The following is an 18005-nucleotide window of genomic DNA, read 5'->3' as shown; positions in this document are numbered from 1 at the left end:
TGTTGCTCAAGCTGAAAAAAGATTAATATGAAGTCAAGCTCTGCATAACCTCAGACTCCTCTCCTGTTGTCTTCAGTACGGAGTCACGCCTGTGAGCCGGATCAGGTTGGAAAAAGCGGAGGCTGTTCAGACATCTGTCTTTTGGGTAACAGCCATAAGAGCCGGACGTGTCGCTGTCGCTCTGGATTCAGTCTGGGGAACGATGGAAAATCATGCAAAAGTGAGTGACATCACAGCCAATAAGCTTTGACTACTAATCCACCAGTCATCTGCCTTATTGCCTTGTATATAAAATACTGTGTGTTTAGCCATTACAATTAAGATTTTTATGATCATATGAATATCCCCAGAGCCTGAGCACGAGTTATTCTTGGTGTACGGGAAGGGTCGTCCAGGTGTTATTCGAGGGATGGACATCAAACCTAAAGTTCAAGATGAATACATGATCCCAATTGAGAACCTGATGAACCCTCGAGCTCTGGACTTCCACACTCAAAGTAACTTTATCTACTTTGCTGATGCCACCAGCTACCTGATAGGACGTCAGAAGATTGATGGCACGGAAAGAGACATCATCCTTAAAGAAGGTTCATTATTACGTACTATACGTCATTGCCGTTAGGATGTTGTTTGTGCGGTTATGATGCATTGCTCTGTTTTGTACCGTTCCTCAGGTATTCACACTGTTGAGGGTATCGCTGTAGACTGGATGGCCAATAACCTCTACTGGACAGATGATGGTCCTAAGAAGACCATAAGTGTTGCACGTTTGGAGAAAGCTTCTCAGACTAAGAAGACCCTTATTGAGGGCAAGATGACCCATCCTAGAGCTATTGTGGTGGACCCTCGACATGGGTGAGTGCTAGATTTTCAGGGGACCTGCGTTTTGTTTAATGGTAAAGTGGATGTTGGACTGGCTTCGTAGCACTGGGACTTTTCCCAGTAGGCTGGTCGACTTGTGGTCTTGCTGTTGGATACTTTTTGAAAGAGTGCCCCAGTGACAGCTTTTGTACCTTTATTTCTGAGAGTGTAGGAACATGTCTTACTTTCTGAATCATGATAAAAGCGTGAGTTACTGCTGGCAAGTTTACCAGAATTAGGTTTGCAAAGGGGCGGAAATTTTCGAGTAAATTTCGGGTAAATTTCCATGGGAACTTAATCTAGGGAATTTTGTAAATATTCCAAATTGGAAACTTAACAGGAATTTATTTGAATTATTTGGAAATTTAGAGGAATTTATATAAACTATATCATTAACTATAATCATTTTGTTTAGTCATAAGCAGACATTCAAGGTAATACAATTAAATCAGTCAAGATGGCATTTTTAAAAATTGTAAGTAGAACTTTAAATGATTCTTTCATTGAGTAACACAAAATCATAATAAACATTATTATTGTTATTATATCTGTGGGTTCACACTAGCCGTGTTTGAGGCGTCAAATTCGTGTCTACCGCGTCTAGTTTGCCGCTTGAACATTTTAAGTTTACTCGCTTCATTCGCGCGAGGGGCTTCTGCGACTCCGCTCGCTTCCTGTAATCACATCACTACTAGAGCAAGCTCCTGATTAGTTAACGTGGCGCGTTTTTCCGACAAAGTGCAAATTTTTCAACTCGCGCTTTTCCCACGGCAACGCTCAATTCGCCCCATTCGCGTGAATGAGGTGTAATCGCGTCTACCGCGCCGCAGTTAACCCCTTGTTTGCGCAGCGAGACCTCCAGACGCGGGTCAACCCGTTTTCACATTGACTTAACATTGAAATCACTCATGCTTGATGCCTTTACCGCGGCTGGTGTGAACGCAGCATAATAGTGATAGTTTACATTTACATATCTGATTTACTAGCTAGCTAGCTAGCTATCTACTGTATAAACACATTTAGGTATTTGCTAAGTAAACTGTTAAAATGCAGCAAGTGTGCCTTTGTCAAGGCCTGGAAAATTGATGGAATCCCTCAAATGATATATGGATGATTTTTTAATTTTAGGGAGTGTGCGTGTGAGGGGGGGTCATTTTTAGACACTACTTTTTTAACTATCTCACCTTAATGTTTCTCAGTCTGTGTATTTGTCTTTACAATTTTGTGTTGTACGTTTTTGTGAGGCGACTTCTCTCAGCGCTGTCTTGCAGTGTTGCCAGGTCCTCGTCTTTTTTGCACTTACATACCTTTGCTTAAAGGTTTATGGCTTCTGGCTCACGAAGCGAGACAAAGTTTTTGGTGTTATTAAGATGAGAAGATTCCGGTGCCAATATTTAGATTTTTTGAGGTAAAGCATTTGGATTTTTTTATTTTTACCATTGGATTTTTCTTGTTCGCTGTTTTTTTCCCATGCAAGATATGGCAACACTAGTCAACAAACACTTGGCAAATTTTTTTGCACCACACATACAGAAGACTTTTTCCCCTTCTAGGCATTTTTTTTCAGAATAGAGACCTGTCATGTTTAAACACTTTATCAACTACTAGTTGTTCAGTTAGGTTATGTACACACTATGCAGAGTTTCTGTGAATGCGGTTGTCACTACATGCATTTGGCGGGAGTTAATTTGGTTGTTGAATGCGGTTGTCAGTCCTGTAAAGTGTGTTTGTACAGAACAGGCTTAAGCACTAAAAAGTGACAACCGAATTTATGTTATATCAGTGTGTGCGAGGCCTTAGTTTGTTCAAAACTCTTTTCCTATTAGTGATGCCTTCCACCAAATACGCCATTTACTGTTGCCAAGTGACGTCCAACCCTAACTGGTCCGAAATAATCAGTTTATAAATGACATTTCATATTTCCAGCTGGATGTACTGGACTGACTGGGAAGAGGACCCAAAAGAGAGCAAGAGAGGAAAGATTGAAAGGTCCTGGATGGATGGCACCAATCGAAACGTTTTGCTGACATCTAAGACAGTTCTGTGGCCCAACGGTTTGAGCCTGGACATCCCTCAGGGGATCCTCTACTGGGTGGACGCTTATTATGACCGGATCGAGATGATTTACCTCAACACCACCGCACGCAAGGTGACCCCTTAATGCTGGTCATATAAATTATATATCTACACAGTCTAGTTAATAGTGTTTGGGATTTAAGTGTGGAAAAGTCGAGCTACAGAGCTTTGCTAAATTCATTCTGACATTTTTACATCATGTATATGTATATATCATTTTTTTAGACGGTTTATGATGGACCAGAGCTAAGTCACGCCTTTGGCCTGTGCCACTACAAAAACTTCCTATTTTGGAACGAATACCGCAGCGGCAGCATATATAAACTGGACCAAGCCACCAAAACAGTCACCCTGTTACGCCACGAGCGCCCGCCCATCTTTGAGATTCGCATGTATGATGCTCAGCAGCAGCTAGGTAAGCATTTCTTTTCAATTTACAATCTGTTGATTTTTAGAGATTTTATTACCACCTTTTGGTAAATTTACCATACCAAGGAAGACAGAAGTCTGTTTTTACCTTATATCTACCACCACCAATGGTGGCGTTTTGTTTTTATCTAGACAGCTGCAGTTGAATATGTACAGTATCAGATGTCATTAATATGCAAACTGTTTACAGGCAGTAATGCGTGTCGACCGAATAACGGTGGTTGTAGCAGTCTGTGTTTGGCTACTCCAACTGGGCGATCATGCGCTTGTGCCGAGGATCAGTTATTGGATCCTGCAGATAACACCAGCTGTAAAGGTAACAAACACATAAATGCGCTTACAAACTTATTTACTGCTTCACGGACTCAAAACAAATATCATTGCCCCAATATATTCAGATATCTTCTAATAATGTTCTGCATAGATTAACTTGTGTATAGATAAACTGGTTCTAAATATAAATATAGCCATAGATGCTGAAATGGCATTAAGAATAAATAAATAAATACATAAAATACATGGCATTCAGATTCATGGGCACATTAAGATCCATTCATAAATGCCATGAGTTGATTTGTCAGGAAATGTCTGCCTTTGCCATTAACCAGTTTGTGTTAACATGTCAGATTTTTGCTTTCTTAGATGACATATTTTTAATAAATTTACAAAAGATTAATGCATTTGGTAGACGCATTAATCTTGGAGTGCATTATATTTTTAAGTGTTAGATTTTAGCAGTTTGTGTTTTTCATGCATCAATTATCTTTACACTACTAGCTTAATGCTTTCTGGACTGTATAATAAAAGTCCTCAGAGGTGAGAAGGGTTCGGAAATAAAGGATTAGAGCTGCTTAAGAGCTTCTTCATGCACGATAAAGATCAAAATTAAGGGAGTGTGACAGATGATAGAGAAACGTCTGCTGCTGAAATCAGGCTCGTTCCGAGTCTAAATCCATTTATGGTTCAAGTGTTTGAAAGAGAAACCTTTCAGCTGTTTGTTTAATTGATTTTAGCGTTTAGCAGACTTATTGAGTTTGTGTTCTCCCACAGCAAACCCCTCGTACATCCCTCCACCACAGTGCCAGCCCGGAGAGTTCGCCTGTAAGAATAACCGCTGTATTCAGGACCGCTGGAAGTGTGACGGAGACAACGACTGTCTGGATAACAGCGATGAGACGGCTGAACTCTGCCGTATGGACGTGCTCATAAATTCACGCTTATATGCACTAATACGCTCATGTCATGTATTTTACAGTGGCTTTTTCGTTCTATTTGAACAACCACTTTCTAGGATGTTATGCAACTTTAAATAGTTCCTGGTAGATTTATTAATTTTTTTTTATATTTTTTACCCCTCACACATTTAACATTTACAGCTTTTCTTAAATGAACTAGGATTAATAAATGCTGAAGTATTGTTTATTGTTAGTTCATGTTCATCTATTAATGTCAGTAACTAATGTTAACAAATGAAACCTAATGTAAAGTTGTAAACCAACTTTTCTTTTTACACAAATTAGTTTTACTCTTTGAATAGTCAAATGTGAGGTGTTTTTATAATACACCTGTAAGCAAATCTGAATGCTGCTGGATGCTGTCTCTTATGTCAAGAATTAAAAGTCACCGTACACACGTGCACGACCTTTATCATCTGTGTGTTTATAGATCAGCACACGTGTCCTGCAGACCGCTTCAAGTGTCAGAATAACCGCTGCATCCCCATGCGCTGGCTCTGTGACGGAGACAATGACTGTGGTAATGATGAGGATGAATCCAACACCACATGCTCAGGTACACACACACACACACACACACACACACACACACACACACACACACACACACACACACACCTCATAAACTCTGCAGTGCTTCGGCCCTCCATGGAAAGATTTGGGGAACCCTGTCATAGAGGTTTGAAGGACATTGAGACAAACGGACAGAGTTCCGGCTGCCGTCGAGGTCAACACACCACTGATCTACTGGATGCCCTTCAATGTGAGGTCCAGCCGATGGTTGACCAACGTCCACCGACGGAACACGTTAAAACTCCTTATCCGTTTACATCCCATATATATATATATATATATATATATATATATATATATATATATATATATATATATATATATATATATATATATATATATATATATATATATATTTGTATCTAGGAAGTTTTAATTAGTAAATTAGTAGACCTCTTTACTAATTAGACCTCTTTGTCACGAATTTACACATTTAGAAAAAAAAAAACTTGAAATCATGCGTTCCACAATTATTGGCTCCCCTGATATTAATACTTTGTAGAACCCCCGTTTGCCAACATGACAGCACTTAATCTCCTCCTATAACATTTCACAAGATTGGAGAACACAGAGAGAGGGATCTTTGACCATTCTTCTTTGCACAATCTTTCTAGATCATCCAGTGTCCTGGGTCCTCTTTTCTTTAGCTCGCCCCACAGGTTTTCGATTGGGTTGAGGTCTGAGGACTGAGATGGGCATGGGAGGACCTTGAGTTTGTGACTGCTGAACCATTTTTGTGTAGATTTTGCTACATATTTTGGATCATTATCCTGCTGAAAGCCCCAATGACGACCCATCTTCAGCTTTCTGGCAGAGGCCCTCAGGTTTTTATTTAAAATGTCCCGGTAGTTTTAAAGCATTCATAATGCCATGCACCCTAACAAGGTTCTGAGGGCCTTTGGAAGAGAAACAGGCCCACAGCATCACAGATCCTCCACCATACTTCACGGTGGGCATGAGGTGCTTTTCGGCATACTCATCTTTTGTTTTCGCCAGACCCACTTAGAGTGTTTGTTGCCAAAAAGCTCAATCTTAGTCTCGTCTGACCAAAGCACATGATCCCAGTAGAAGTTCCAGTACCGCTTAGCAAACTCCAGATGTTTACGTTTGTGAGAAAAGGCTTTTTCCTTGCATGCCTCCCAAACAGCTTGTTGGCATGTATAGAGGTTCTGATAATTGTTATGGAGACTTTGTAACCCCTGATGCCACTCTTTGATGCAATTCTGTGACAGTAAGCTTAGGAACATTTTTTACTTCTCTAACCATACTCCTCAATGTGCGTAAACTTGGGACCTCTTCCAGCCTTGTTTGTTACTGTTCCAGTTGTTTTAAACTTCTTAATGATTCCTCTGACTGTAAATACGGACAAGTTAAGGCGAGTGGCTATTTTCTTGTAGCCATTGCCTGACTTTTGAAGGTCGACACACATCTACCTTACTTGAATGGTGTGTTCTATTGTCTTTGCCATGATGACAAAAGAGAATTAGACCTCTTTGTCACGTCATATTTATACTCCAGAGAAACAGGAAGTCATGAATTACTAATTATAACTTCCTAGATACCCTGACCAACCTTTGCAACTACATAAAAATATATTTAAAACTTTTTTTAATTATTTTTCATAGGAATTGTTAGGGGTGCCAATAATTGTGGAACGCATGATTTCAAGCTTCCCTTTTCCAAACGTGCAAATTCCCCACCACCAAAGCAATGTACCCAAATCAAAGGTTGGATTTTTGTCTTTTTTTTGCATTGTGATTCTATATTGTTTATATAAAAAGGAGAATTTTTAGAAGTCCATGACCACCTATTAAACAGGGCTGCCAATAATTGTGGAGGGCACTGTATATATATATGAAGCAGTGTTGTTTTTGGCAGCCCTTTTAGTTTTCGTTTTAGTCTTAGTCTTTTGGACGAAAATGCTTTTAGTTTTAGTCACATTTTAGTCACTTGTAAAATTTATAGTTTTAGTCAAGTTTTAGTCGACGAAAACGCAAAAAGGTTTTAGTCAAGTTTTAGTCGACGAAAACGCAGAAAGGTTTTAGTCAAGTTTAAGTCAATTTTAGTAAAAAAAGTGTTTTTTAACCAATGAATTTAGGTTAAAAAGTGTGGTGTATTTAATACAATTAAAATGTGCATTAAGGTTGTCCCTGAGGGCTTGCCGTTGTTTTAGTCGGTGTGCCTTCTGCACATGTCATAAGAAAAAGTTATGAATAAAAAAGTTTAGCCTAATTTACCCTCATGTTGAGTTTGTGTGTTACGCTGAGACCTCGCTTCTAAAGTTGAGAAACGCGTGCCTTGCCTTATTTAAATAAATACACCACAAAAAGTATTGGAAAAGGGCTTAGGTTTGACAAGTAGATACATGTAAAACCTTAAGCTTACCATGAAATGTGCCACAAGCCGATTGTCGAGTAAAATTGAATTTATATGATATGTTAACAGCGTGACTTGTTAGTTACCTTTAAAAAATATTAGCGTGATGAGCCTTGAGGTGCCGCTTGAGATTGGTGGTATTCTTTCCACCTAGTTTGTGGCCACATTTACCGTCGTCTCCCAATATGCATTCCGTTTTTCTGTCTGATGGATTATACTGAAAGTTTGTCCATAAATCATCTCGTCGTTTCCGTTTATTGGCGTCACCACTACGGTCCTTCGAACTCACCACAGCCGCAGGTGTGTTGTTGTTGTTGTTTGAAATCTGGTGCGCGGCATGGCGGCAGCCGGGTGGTGGGCGTGAGTGAGACTGTGTTGACCCAAAACAAGGATAGAAAGCGGCAGCATTGCTGATACTTTTGAGCTAAAAACAGACAGATTTCACGCAAAATAGGCAGAAATGACATGCATTATGAACGTCAGACTTATAATCATTTTCGTTCCGTCTCGTTTCGTCGAAGAAAACTCGGAAGCGTCTCGTCATGTTTTCGTCAACTTAGAGACATTTTTAGCTAGTCATCGTCGCGTTAGCGTCATAAAAAATATGTGCGTCAACGAAATCATTTCGTTATCGTCATCGCTGACGAAAACAACACTGATATGAAGAGTTTCGTTGCAAAACGAGATAAATCCATTTTTTAACCTTTTTGTTAAAACATGTTTATTATTATGTTATCATGTTATTATTTTGTTTTATGGTGCTACTTAGCTGTATTTTTTAAGTTATGAAGGTTTAAATCAAAACAAACCAACTGCAGTTGAATTGAAATTAATTGGAATGCACAACTAAAAAACATGATTTCTGAACAATAAAAAAAACGGTGGTTATCTCGTTTTGCAACGAAACTCTTCATATACAGTCGATATATATATATCTCCCAAGGGGTTTTCCCCTCCTAGGACTTTTTTCCTCCTAGGCTTAAAAAAGTGGGGAGGTTTTTCTCCTAGGGGGTTTTTCAACCCCGGGGAGTCAGCCGACATTGGCTTAACTTAGCACCCTCTTTTATACGTTACATTATTAATACGCTCGCTTGTAAAGTTTGTTCATAGTCGCTGTCGATTTTTCTGTGTTTTCCCCTGTTTCTATTAATGTAAAGCTGCTTTGAAACAATTACCAATTGTGAAAAGTGCTATATAAACAAAATTTAATTGAATTGAATTCCTGCCTGCAGTCAGTGTTTTGTCTCCAGATAAATAGGCCAAATAAATTACTCAAAACTACTCATCTTCAGTTTACCAGCACTATCACTCCGTTACCCATCAGATTTACAATTTTTAAGGAGAAATTTGTTAATACACTTCACACGTCAAACACATGTTCAACACATTCTGTAGAGATCCACACCAGACTGCTTGACGTTAGTAAATTGCATAGGTTTAAGTCTACAGTAGTAACACTTTTACAATGAACTCAGATTACTGAAGCATGTTATGATCATCTTGTATTGGGATAATGCTGTCTGAAAAGGAAAGATAAACTCATTTGAATCAGTTTATATGTGGTGTAGACAGTCGTGTATAAATACAAAGTTTATCATACATGTTGGATCTGCCTTTAAAAAATGTTTGCTTTACCGTTTAACTCATTCCCCAACAGCCTTTTATTTATTTGCCCACCAGCATTTTTTTTGGAATTTTCCCAAAAATTTCATAAAATGCCTTCCAGGAAGAATATCTTCTATAAATACATAAACATACAAATATTTTAAATGAAAGAACAGACCCTCTGCTTTTAAACAAATAAACAAACAAAATGGAAAAAATATGCTTCATCCTATCCTCATTTGTTCTCTTTTTTTAACCTCTTAAATATGGGTAGGTTTCTTCAAAAATACCAAATTTTGAGCAAAAAGCTGAAATAATTGCATTTTTGTAAAGGAAATTTTGTTAGAGATCAGATTCATAATGGTTATCAAAACATACAGAGAGTTTAAAATGTTAAATTAGTTCTTCATGAATTGGGCATCTAGTGGATAATAGCGGAATTACAGATTACCGTAAAAACTCATCAGGAAAGCGTCATTGGCAGGGAAATGTTTTCACTTAATTGACGAGATAACTTCTCAATGGCATGGAAAGAGTTAAATGCAGTTTTTTTATTCTTATCTTAGCTCTACCAGGATGAATTAGAGGGCTTGTTTTTTTCTTAGTGCACATCATAGCAATCAACCTTGATTTACACCTTTGCATTTGAACCTGTGGCAGGTGACATAAAGGGAAGATATGAACTAGATGCCAAAAAGCATCAGTTTTGATTTCATGGGGTCTTTATGATTATCAGTGTTTAATTTGAAATAGAGTTGGACTTCAGATTGGATTCTCTGTTACAGCTCGGACGTGTCCTCCAAACCAGTACTCGTGTGCCAGCGGCCGCTGTATTCCCAACTCATGGACATGTGATCTAGATGATGACTGTGGAGATCGCTCTGATGAGCCTGCATCCTGTGGTAAATCACACTCCTTTATATCACTAACAAGATATTTATATTTATTAAGGGGGTGGTGATGGCACAGTGCATAAGACACACACCTTTGGTGTGAGAGACCTGGGTTCGAATCCACTGTGACATTGGGTCCCTGAACAAGACACCTAGTTGCTCCAGAGGTGTGAGACCTCTGACATGTATAGCAATTGTAAGTCGCTTTGGATAAAAGTTGTTGCTCAAAAGAACATCTTGAGAGCTGAGTTTGAGTCCTGTTCCCCTCTCTCACTATTATTATTTACTGTCCTCACTTCACTATCCTGTCAAAGAAAGCTTAAGGACAAAACTTTAAAAAAGAGAAATATATATAATTTAATGGACAAAAATCGAGATTTTAATTGGCCATGGATATACTGTATGTATTATAGTATCTTTTATCTTCTTAAAAAACAAAAAACTATTTGTATACTGTAAAAATTCTTTATTGCACTTAAATATGTAAGTTAAATCAACTTGAAATTACAATTCATTTTAATGTTCTTGATTAGTGAGAAGTTGCTATAAATTATGGGGCGGTTTCTTGAGAGGGTTTATCCTACTGTATAGTCCCAGAATAAAATGCATAATTGAGCTGCCTTAATGTAAAAACATCTTGCCCTGACACATCTTAACATACACTCACCTAAAGGATTATTAGGAACATCTGTTCAATTTCTCATTAATGCAATTATCTAATCAACCAATCACATGGCAGTTGCTTCAATGCATTTAGGGGTGTGGTCCTGATCAAGACAATCTCCTGAACTCCAAACTGAATGTCAGAATGGGAAAGAAAGGAGATTTAAGCAATTTTGAGCGTGGCATGGTTGTTGGTGCCACACGGGCCGGTCTGAGTATTTCACAATCTGCTCAGTTCCTGCAATTTTCACGCACAACCATTTCTAGGGTTTACAAAGAATGGTGTGAAAAGGGAAAAACATCCAGTATGTGGCAGTCGTGTGGGCGAAAATGCCTTGTTGATGCTAGAGGTCAGAGGAGAATGAGCCGACTGATTCAAGCTGATAGAAGAGACTGAAATAACCACTCGTTACAACCGAGGTATGCAGCAAAGCATTTGTGAAGCAACAACACGCACAACCTTGAGGCAGATGGGCTACAACAGCAGAAGACCCCACTGGGTACCACTCATCTCCACTACAAATACAACTGGGCATCGTTTAAATGCCACGGCCTACCTGAGCATTGTTTCTGACCATGTCCATCCCTTTATGACCACCATGTACTCATCCTCTGATGGCTACTTTCAGCAGGATAATGCACCATGTCACAAAGCTCAAATCATTTCAAATTGGTTTCTTGAATATGACAATGAGTTTACTGTACTAAAATGGCACCCACAGTCACCAGATCTCAACCCAATAGAGCATCTTTGGGATGTGGTGGAACGGGAGCTTCGTGCCCTGGATGTGCATCCCACAAATCGCCATCAACTGCAAGATGCTATCCTATCAATATGGGCCAACATTTCTAAAGAATGCTTTCAGCAGCTTTTCAGCATCAATGCCACGTAGAATTAAGGCAGTTCTGTAGGCGAAAAAGGTGGTCAAACACAGTATTAGTATGGTGTTCCTAATAATCCTTTAGGTGAGTGTATATCAGTGTTATTGTTTTGTCTCAAGATGCACACGAGTAATGTTTTTTGTAAGGTATGTCTGTAAAAATAACTTGAATGTCCTAATATTACTAAGGCCTAGTCCTGGATTAATCTAAACCCCATCAGGGAAACCACCCGTAAAAATAACTTCAGCTAATTCTACTTATTTTTTGTCATTTATAGCATCTCCTCACTAGTCATGAAAGTTTAAATGAATTGTAAATTTATGTTGATTAAATTAAAAAATGAAGTGCAACAAATGCATTTTTCAAGTTTGTTTTCATCTGTTTAGCAAACATTTACTTCACTGCATTCCAAAAATTTAATATCATACTTTTTACTCCACTACATATTATGAAAATGTGTTGTTTTTACCTTTAATACTTAATTACAATAAAGACATTGTTTTTTACTTTTGCTTAAGTTAAAAGTGTAAAGTTTAAAAAATGACCTTCTGACTATATTATTTATTGATATTATGGGATGAGATGATGTGATTTTTATTATGAGTTGTTTATGATGTTTGTTTTGTTGACAGCATACCCAACCTGTTTCCCACTCACTCAGTTCACCTGTAATAACGGACGTTGCATTAACATCAACTGGCGCTGTGATAACGGTGAGAAACTCGTCATGTTCTAGTTTTCTTTTGTGTTTCCTTTGTCTGTCGTTCACCAGAATGATCAGATTTCCCTCATTTGTGTTTGTTATTCATGTCATATGTGTTTTTGTTTAACGTCATTTCCTCTCTCTGTGCCATTTGCCCCTCCCTCTCGTGTCACATGGACTGTGTGTTGCAGAAAAGGATTGTGCGGACGGCTCTGATGAGTTGAATTGTCCGAACCCGACCGGTTAGTGCATAGATCAACATGCACCATAGTGCTATAATTAATATTACAGTAAAGATAAAGGCCTGTTACAATAGACCGGTCTGAAATACCTGCAGCTATATCATACCTATTTGATAAGCTGTGTTTTTTATATATTGAGAGTGAACATATGGCAGTTCCTCTTTGCTTGACTAAAACCCAACTGCGTTTCAAAAGTGAACTTTAATGATGATAATACAGGTCACTTTAACTAACAGTTTAGTAACATTGGTAACAGGAGATTAAGCATTAAATATTAACCAGTGTCCATCCTCAGTGGTGCATGTGTGATCTATGCAGTTTCTGTGATGTTTACTCATTTGATATTGATTATAAAATTGTTAACTGTGTTTATTGTGTGAGTTAACTGTTTTGTCACATTTACTTGAATAGTGAAGAGTACTATGGTACAAACCTCAAACTAAATTTAAGCCTCTTTGATTGCAAATAATCATAGTTTATATTTTAACAGATTATGCATGTAAAACCATCGGTTTCTGAACCGTTTGGTCTAACAACCAATTGTGTTTATTTATTTTTGCGTTTTATGTATTTATTGTAAATGCATAAAACCCAATATTGTAAAACATTCTTAAAATAAGATTCATTTACTTGACAAGCAGAATGTTGTTTTTAATACCCATTTTTTTTAAAGGGAACATATCATGAAAATCTGACTTTTTCCATGTTTAAGTGCTATAATTGGGCCCCCAGTGCTTCTATCAACCTGGAAAATGTGAAAAAGATCAACCCACTAACTTAGTTTTTGTAAACCATTTAAAAAAATAGCTCATTGAATTTTGGCTTCCCTTGTGATGTCAAAAGGGTATTTTATTATAATTAATACCACCCCGTAATCTACACTATCCAACTACGGCCCTGCCATTTAGTGCAGAAAGAGAGAGAAAATAATTGACATCACAATTAAGTTTCAATTTTAACAAACCACCATTATGGCGATCAGTGTTTGCATTTCATCAGCTCATTCGCACTTTAAAGGACACACCCAAAATGGCACATTTCTGCTCACACCTACAAAATTGCAATTTCAACATGTTATGATAAATGATCTATATGGCATTGTGAGCTAAAACTTACTATTTGACCTTTTAAAAAAAGTCTTGTGAAATGTTCCCTTTAAAAAAATTATATAAAAAAAATTGATTTATACTAAAAAGAAATGATTTGAGCTTCTAATGATAAAATATATTCTCTGACACAAAGTCTCAAAGTTTATCTTAACAAGTAAATTGTTTTGGTTTTCTTTGTTTACTGGAAAACAAGTCAAATGTCATATTTTTGTTTTTTTGGGGTGTGTGTGATAGCATATATTTAACAATGCACGCTCTTTCAGACAATGACTGTGGTGATAACAGTGATGAAGCTGGCTGCAGTCATTCATGCTCCAGTGCGCAGTTTAAATGCAACAGCGGCCGCTGCATTCCTGACTACTGGACGTGTGACGGAGACAATGACTGCGGTGACTACAGCGATGAGACTCACGCCAACTGCACTAACCAGGGTAAGAGACTGCTGCTTCCTCTGTTATGTAGTCGGCCAGTCAGGATGACGGTCAGAAAAGCATTTACTAAAACTCATCAAATCATCACTTTTTTTATTTCAAAGTGAACCGTCAAGTCATCCTTGTTGGTTGTTTTAGTTTGTAAAAGGTTTTTCTCTCTTTGGCCTAGAACTGTGAAGAGAAGGATTAGTTACTCAGAACTCAATCTAACAGAATAATACTCAGATAAGACTGAGTTTGAGAAAAATCTATTGAGTTACTTGGCCAATTTTATTTTTCAGATAAAATCAAAATTTCATTCAAATGAGACAAAGTTCTTATGTGTCATATGTGAGGCAGATATCCATCACTGAAACAGATTAAAAGACAGATGGTAATACAAATCTGAAGCTTCAAGCTTCAACGGGACACAAGACTAATTTACAATTTTTAATTTCCCAAACAGACCCAGACAAAGCTCCATCATGACCCTCTTGAAAATCTTAATTTTATCACCAAAACAGGGTTACATGTCCATTTACAAACCATACACTGCAAAAATGATTTTCAAGAAAAAAACTTCTTAGTATTTTTGTCTTATTTTCAGTAAAAATATCTCAAAATTCTTAAATCAAGATGCCTTTTCTTGATGAGCAAAATGACCCAAGAAAATAAGTCTAGTTTTTAGACCAAAAAAATCGAATTTAAGTGATTTTGTGCAAAAAAACAAGCAAATAAATCTGCCAATGGGGTAATCAAATTTTTCATGCATTTAGTGTTTAGGAAAAATGTATTACATTTTTTGCTTACCCCATTGGCAGATATTTTTGTTTGTTTTATGCACAAAATCATTTAAATTTGATATTTTTGGTCTAAAAACTAGACTTATTTTCTTGGGTCGTTTTGCTCATCAAGAAAAAGCATCTTAATTTAAGAATTTCTAGATATTTTTACTGAAACCAAGACAAAAGTACTAAGATTTTTTTTCTTGAAAATCTTTTTTTGCAGTGTAGAATGAAAATGTATATTATTAAAGCAATAAGCCCCGCGAAGCAGTGGGTTACCAGTGCATTTTATAACAGCTAAGTGGCATTGTTAGGCATAACGCAAAGCTGTTATAAAATGCACTGTAACACCACTGCTTTGCGGGGCTTATTGCTTTTATAAAACAGTTACTTCATATGCATATCAGGATTTCATAAAATAAAACACAAATAAGTTGTAATTATATTAGTACAAATATTACTCTTCCGCCAAACAAAGTAGTTCCTCAGAATCAAGTGTGACTGCAACAAAGCGCATTTTCCAAGCAACACAGACACAGCAAAGACACAATGAAAAACTGTAATGTTTTCATCTAATTTATCCATTAACATTAATCGTGCAACTGTTAAAGTGATTATCAAATATGCTTGGAAGCATGCTTAACTCTTTCAGTGTCAGGGTTTTTTTTTTTAAGTTGCCCCCCAGTTTTAGTTTAACGCCTTACAGAAAAATTATCTTCTTTAAATAAACATAAAATATCAAATGAAAGAACAGACCCTCGGCTTTCAAATTTCTCAAAATTTCAGCTAAAAGCGGAGATAATTCCATTTTTGTGAAGAACTTTTGTAAGAGATCAGATTCAGAGCCTGATCAAAACTTACATGGTGTTTTTAGTGTTGAATGAATTTGTCAGTGTTTAAGTTGGGTAAGATCGCCACCCAGTGGATAATAGCGTAAATATGAATTTGAGGTAGAAACTCCTCAGGGAACGTTTTCTCTTTATTGACGAGATGACTCAACAATATTTATTGACATTTATCTGGATATCGCCATTAATTGTGCAATTGTAGACAAATTAAAAATATGATTAAAAATTGTGTATAAATCAGTACGCAGCAACAGTGACGCAGTGATAGTGAAGAAGTCTTATAATAACAAAATTCATTGCATCCACAGCGACCCGTCCTCCCGGCGGCTGTCATACAGATGAGTTTCAGTGTCAAATGGATGGATTATGTATTCCTCTCCGCTGGCGTTGTGATGGAGACACAGACTGCATGGATCTGAGCGATGAGAAGCATTGTGAGGGTGTAACACACATGTGCGATCCAGCGGTGAAGTTTGGCTGCAGGGACTCTGGTAATGAAGCAGAAAATATAAATGATATGGTCCCAATTTAACGGTCTGATGTGCTCAGACCAGTCAGAAAACCCATTTTATCCTTATCTTGAGATACAATCATCCATGAACAAACTAAACAATGGTCTGCCATTCTATTCTTGAGTATTCTGAGTATTCTCTATTTCTGAATACAGTTTGTGTATATGCCATACATACACCATAACAAAGCATTTCAAAATGAAATCCTTAATTTTTGTATCTATATAAGAACATACATAGTATTATTTTATTTTTGAAAACAAAACTTAGTTTTTTCAATGTATACTCTACACTGTATACTTTGCTAATGTTTGTCATTGTTGTAGTATTACAACCCTACCTCAAGACAAGTCGTGGTATAGACGGTTTCAGCAGTAACAACATAAGCAAGCGGCTGTCGTGGTCCTCACGTAACTTCCTGTAAACTCCGCTAAGAATAAATAACAACAAAGTTCTTTAAACGTAGTTTATTTATATAACAAGCAAAAAAACAACACATAAATTACCTAGGAAACCAAAACATTTGTTATTTTCGACGAAGCATTTGTTCCAGAGATCAGTTTAGCAACTAGTCAGACCATTAAAAAAACGAAACCGGAAGTAAAGTTCAGATCCAGACGTGTATCGCGTCAGCGCACGTGCGTCCGATGAAACCGTCTGTAGTCACAAAATATTTGATTTATTATTCGTGTTCTTGGACACGATTTTCGTGTCATTGAGCACAATTTTTTCCGTATCATTTTATGTATTGTTTTTCCTTTTTATTTTCTATTTTTATCAAATCAAAGTTTATTTATAGAGCACCTTTTTTAAACAGCAGGTGTTCACCAAAGTGCTGTACATACAATATAAAATAAACAGTAGAACTAAAAAGCATAAAAAGAATAAAATAAAATAAAAACACAATAAAATATGCAATAAAACAATAATGATCAGTAACACACACTTAAATAGAACTCCTAACAGGTAACTCTCATACTGCCTTATATGCTGCACTATACAAATATGATTTAAAATGTTATTAAAAACAGCAAGTGAATGTGCCTGCCTAATGTACAAAGGTAAATTATTCCAGAGTTTCGGGGCCGCTACTGCAAAGGCACGGTCACCTCTGCTCTTTAATCTTGCATTGGGGGAAACTAAAAGTAGTTGCCCAGAGGTATTTAGGAGCAATTATAAAATGAACGGGCAACCAGTGAAGAGAAGCTAATATAGGTGATGTCGTCTCGTTTGTGTGTCCCCATTAATAAACATGCAACCGCATTTTGTACACTCTGCAAGCGTGTTAGAGATGCCTTACCAATGCCTACATAGAGGATGATATAAAATGGGTCCAAGAATGGAACCCTGAGGGACTCCACATACAAGAGATGCAGTAGAAGACACAAATTCCCCAAAAAGTTCTTTCACCCAGATAAGATCTAATAAAGCATCGTAACGCAGCACCCTTTATACCAACACAATGCTCAAGGCGAGAGATCAGTATATTGTGATCTATGGTGTCAAATGCAGCACTAAGATCTAATAGCATAAGAACAGCTTAGTTACCTGCGTCAGTGGCCATTAATAAATCATTATAAACTTTTATCAGGCCCGTTTCTGTGATGTGTTTTTTAAATCATTTTTACTTGGGTTTGGAGTTAAAGTTGGGGTTTTGGTTAGGATGTCTATCATTGGGGGCTGGTGACTGCTCTTCGAAGGGGCTCAAATTCAAAAATAAGTGTTCGGAGTGTCGTGTGTTGCTTGTGTTTTCAAAATATGTGTTTGTTGCGTAATGTGAACCATGTGCATTACGTGTTTTGT

General features: G+C 37.3%; 1 protein-coding gene across 1 annotated transcript in view; it reads left to right on the top strand.

The window, feature by feature from the left end:
• LOC129428110 (low-density lipoprotein receptor-related protein 1) overlaps positions 1-18005 on the top strand; it is a 216796-nt gene that overhangs the window by 93436 nt on the left and 105355 nt on the right. The window contains exons 10-22 of the mRNA XM_073875764.1: positions 77-220; positions 351-587; positions 675-855; positions 2788-3010; positions 3163-3352; positions 3557-3682; positions 4417-4557; positions 5032-5157; positions 9941-10057; positions 12226-12306; positions 12488-12538; positions 13911-14078; positions 15999-16181. Coding sequence (XP_073731865.1) covers positions 77-220; positions 351-587; positions 675-855; positions 2788-3010; positions 3163-3352; positions 3557-3682; positions 4417-4557; positions 5032-5157; positions 9941-10057; positions 12226-12306; positions 12488-12538; positions 13911-14078; positions 15999-16181 — 1968 coding nt within the window. The remainder of the gene's footprint in view (positions 1-76; positions 221-350; positions 588-674; positions 856-2787; positions 3011-3162; positions 3353-3556; positions 3683-4416; positions 4558-5031; positions 5158-9940; positions 10058-12225; positions 12307-12487; positions 12539-13910; positions 14079-15998; positions 16182-18005) is intronic.

Source organism: Misgurnus anguillicaudatus, chromosome 14 (genome assembly GCF_027580225.2).
Source record: "Misgurnus anguillicaudatus chromosome 14, ASM2758022v2, whole genome shotgun sequence".
In the NCBI taxonomy this organism is placed as follows: domain Eukaryota; kingdom Metazoa; phylum Chordata; class Actinopteri; order Cypriniformes; family Cobitidae; genus Misgurnus; species Misgurnus anguillicaudatus.
Note: the sequence above shows the minus strand (reverse complement) of the source record. Positions and strands in the feature narration are given on the sequence as shown.